This window comes from Malaya genurostris, chromosome 2 (genome assembly GCF_030247185.1).
Source record: "Malaya genurostris strain Urasoe2022 chromosome 2, Malgen_1.1, whole genome shotgun sequence".
Taxonomy (NCBI): Eukaryota; Metazoa; Arthropoda; class Insecta; order Diptera; family Culicidae; genus Malaya; species Malaya genurostris.
In genome coordinates, this window is record NC_080571.1 from 256,241,094 (window position 1) to 256,245,727 (window position 4,634).

The following is a 4,634-nucleotide window of genomic DNA, read 5'->3' on the forward strand; positions in this document are numbered from 1 at the left end:
TGTGGCCTGTTTTCAACGCTGAAATCTCCATTCTTGAAACGTCTATACCATTCCAGACGCAGATACTAGTACTAGACATATGTGAGTATCATTAAGGGACAAATTACAATGTTAGGAAAGCAATCATTGTTGCAAAATACAAAAGCAATTTTCTCCGCTGTCGTTGAGCGTAAAATTAAATAGAAGTATCAGTTTAATTGGTACATTTTTCTTATTAATTTGATGTATTTCTTAAATTCATCTAGCAGTAGAAATTTTTTGCAATGGCTATTTTCCTAGGATCATAAGTGGGAACATAAAAATAGATGATAGGCATTACTTCAAAATGAAATTTCAAACAGTTCTAATAACATGTAATGATAATCGTACCTTTGGAAAAACATAGTAGGCCAATCGCTTTAGCGTGTGTAAAACTTACGACATTCTAAAATAAATCGAACAATATTACTTATCAAAATTTTCACACCACCGACTTCTAATATTCTACACATTTACTGTGGTTATCCACATTCGAAGCATTTAAAGGACAATTATGTATACTGTACTACCTAAATTTCGCATTTTTTGTAGTGTACCCAGAAATATGTGCAGAATATTTGGTGCTAAGTCTACCTGTAACAAATGCATCAACCATGAGGACTTGAACAGGTAATTATCTGAATTCTGAATACATCACAAAGATGCAAAAGGGATAAAAGTTAGGTAACTTTGCTTCGCTATAAAACCTACAACGAACTTAGAATCATCATCAAAGCGATTTCAAACGGCAAACGAATACAACTCACCTTATCAATCAACAATGGATCTCTCGGCGCTTCCTTTAGAACTCACCTGGATGATATTGGATCAAGTGAAGAGCCTTCCGCATCGCAAGAATGGCTCACTGGTGTGCAAAGCGTGGAATCGGATGCTGTTGACCTCCCGAAAATCGCTAGAAACTGTGAACCTACGTATCTGCAGTCGCAATCGTGGACCTGAGGAAGATGAGAAACTTTTCAATGAGCTCTGCGAAATCATGGTTTCCAGTAATCGCAATTACGTTAATATCGAATTTTTCTATGTGAACTTCGAGATTCCGGTAGTGAGAGATTTTCTGCATTTCATCGTAACTGTGTGCAGTGAATCAATTAAGAGTTTGAAATTCATCTGTTGTTATGGACTGTATCGTAGTGATTTACTCGTTGTTCTGAGAACGGCCGGGAACCTCGAAGATTTACACCTGCAAAGCCGAGTTGGATATGACGACATCGAAATCGAAGAATTCAAGCTACCTAAGCTGCGTAAATTAACACTTCATATGGAAGAAACTAACACATTTTACCAAGGAATATGCCTTTCGGCCATGCAACTGAGAGAACTGGATATAAAAACTCGTGACGGATGCCAAAGTGTACGTCAAGCTGTCGCTTTGATTCAACGGTTCTGCACACAACTCACAAAATTAAGCCTAGATTCGGAGGGATCCCTTACTAACGAGGAATGTGATGAAATGGAGTTTCCTAAGCTGACGACGATGTCACTGAAAATATCTGGCCCAATAAACCAATCTATTTTCAGAAGATTGAGACGACTCAAAAATTTGAAAATTGATGGAATCGTAACAGATGAAGTGATTTGTGCGATTAGTAAAATCTTAAGTTTAGAAAGCTTGAGCATCCGCTGCAAGAGTCTAATGGAAAGTCACAAATTTGTGCAGATGACATTCCTGAAAAATCTGCACACTCTGCATCTACGAGGAATTTCGAAGTTTTCATGGAACAATGTCGTCCTACCAAAGTTGACAAATCTTCACGTAAATTCAACAGGAGAGGGCTTTCTGGAATTCCTTAAGCGTTCAAACCTGACTTCGCTGGAAATCCATGATTCGGCGATGACCAACAAACAACTGAAGCGAATGTGCCGCCATTTATCACAGGTCCAACGTTTGGAGTTGGCATTTTGTGGGCACATTTCCGATAGCGGCTTGAAATATCTCAATCAACTAGGCAAACTGACCGAACTGTGGCATTCTAGATAGAGAGTTCAGAGAGTGAGGGTGTGAGAATCGCCGGACAATAAACGGTTGGAGATTGCTTCACGTGAAGCGTTATTATAAAGTGTTCTTCTTACATGTTTTCCAGGATATTACATTGGCGATCCTACCAGGAGTGTTGTGTTGATGGTAACTCGTGTAATTTTCGGATTGAAAAGCATACAAGTCCAAATGTACGAAACATTGTTAAAAGTGATGCGAAGAGTAGGTAAAGGTAAATGGATGTGCGAGCGAGACAAACAAAAATCCGATTTACACTGAACTAAGCTTAAAAGCAAGAAGAAATGCGACGAAACTTTGAGCAGAGTTTTAGCTCAATGCCAAAGTGCCTTTTTTTCAACTGAGTCGGGTTTAGCCCATGACCAGTTTCAGATTTCGTCGAGTTGAGCTCATGGCAAATCTAAGCATATTTAATATGAATCAGTTCTTGATTTGTAGACATGAACAAGTTTTTTTTTGCATATACTCAACAGAGCAAAATAATAAGTCAAACAAATTTATCTTACAGAAAAAAAAAAAAAAAATTGTTGCTACCTGCTGCGCTCTATTCAATTGAATGAAATGTGTGCCTAGTTTTCAAAAGTACAGATGAGCAATAGAGATAGATAATACAAAAAAAAGTGAAGCGACTATATGGTTTGTGCGAACGTATGTCGATTGCAACATAGGATATATGAAAGAAGACAGCACCAGAATTTCGATGAAAAAAAAAAAAGCAGCAATTTTGCATTGTTCAAATGAGCGTCAGTTTTGGAGCATTGCCGTGTGAAAGAAGTGTAAAAACTGTAAATCAGAAATGACGAGTGGTATCTGGTCGGAAAGCGATATTCCGATGTCGCAAAGTTTGATATTTCCTATGGAAAAAGAAGAATCTAACGGAGAAATACGCGATCGCAATTCGGTTGCACAAATAGGGATCGGAAGCAAAGCGAAAACAGAATGGCTTTCAGGTATGAGAGATAAATGCTATGAATGTTTATCTAATTTAATGTTTCTGTTAGGCTCGTGGCCTCTCCAGCAATTTGACGCCACGTTGTCAAATAACAAACGAAAATCGGAATGGATTCGTTATCGTGATCAATATAAGCGCATAGTTTCCTGTAAATCGCCTGTGGATTCAGCTACAAAGCTGACTGGATTGAAAATTTTTGCTGGAAATTATTTACTGACTATAATTGAGATGCAGGAGAAAACCGTTTCTGACAGCACGGATGATATCTATGAAGCAACAATATCAGCACTAAATAAATATTTTAACCAGACTTGCGATACAACAAAAGAGAGAATCAAATTCCGAGAAATGCGAATGAAGTTAAACGAATCCTTTTCCGATTGGGTGTTGCGTTTGGAAACTCAAGCCAAATTTTGTGAGTACGGAGAGCAACAAAGGGATGAAGAATTTATCCAGGCATTACTAAGAAGATCAGTTCCTGTAATTTCAGAAAAATTGTACGAAATATCCGACATATTCAATAACAACTTGGGTAAAATAATCAATCATGGAAACCACTTGGATTTCATAAGAACTGAAGCTCAAGAAGCCATAGTAGTCAGGGATAAATACGATGACGAAACCGGAAAAGCGTCATCAATTGTAGATGTTAAGCCCGTGAATGCTTTGCGTATTCATAACCCAAAATATCTCCAAGGCAGCCATGCACCATATCGTCAATTACATACTGAGAGCGGAAAATTTCGCTCAAGTAACAGGAAATGGATGCCACAGGCACGTAGAGAACATAGCAGTGATGCGGTATTTGAATGTTCAAGGTGCGGTCGTATTCACAAAAGAAAAGAATGCAAAGCCTTTCGTGTTAAATGCTACAAGTGTGGAAAAATGGGTCACTTTGCTCAATTTTGCCGTTCTTCAGGAACCAACGATGCGGATAATAAAGGTTGGAATCATTCTGATAATCGCGAAGAAGTCAAACAAGAGGCTAGTAGAATCAATCAGGTAGATAGCGAAAATTCGCATGAATGAACAATATAAATTCCCATGCGAAAACAATATAAATACCTAGAGAAACAAAATGTTGATTTAGATTTTTTTTTGTCGTCATTCATTGCAGTTGGTCACTGGCAATAAAAAGTTATCACCTGTTACGGGTGACCCGAGATATGTGTCTTGTTCTATCGGATCCGAAAGTTTTATGTTTATGATCGATACCGGTGCTACCGTTAATACAATAACACAAGATGGGTGGAAAAGGATTAAACGTAATTGTCGAAGTGTAGTACACGATGTGATTGTACATCCTGAAGAGATTTTAAAAAGTTATGCGAATAAACAGGCTCTGGATGTCGAATGCTCTTTTAAAGCTTATATTTGCGTTACAAACGGTAATCAACCGTTACAACTTGCTAAGTTTTTTGTGGTGAAAGGAGCAATGCAGTCTTTATTGGGCTATGAAACAGCCCTCATCTTGAATTTAATTCGAATTGGTTCACTGATTTTTAATAATGAATCAAATAACATTACTGTGTATAACATTACAGATAGTTTGGCGAAAACATGGTTGCCAAATGCTAAAGATTTGAGCACAAAACCTTACCCAGGAATTTTTCCCAAAATTCCGATTGAAGGAATAAAAATCAAATTTGA

General features: G+C 37.7%; 1 protein-coding gene across 1 annotated transcript; it reads left to right on the top strand.

The window, feature by feature from the left end:
- The first annotated feature begins 415 nt into the window (after positions 1-415).
- LOC131429191 (uncharacterized) lies at positions 416-2,017 on the top strand. The gene is made up of 2 exons (XM_058593241.1): positions 416-648; positions 741-2,017. Exon 2 carries the CDS (start codon positions 800-802, stop codon positions 2,015-2,017), a length of 1,218 nt encoding a protein of 405 aa, XP_058449224.1. The 5' UTR covers positions 416-648; positions 741-799.
- The last annotated feature ends 2,617 nt before the right edge of the window (positions 2,018-4,634 follow it).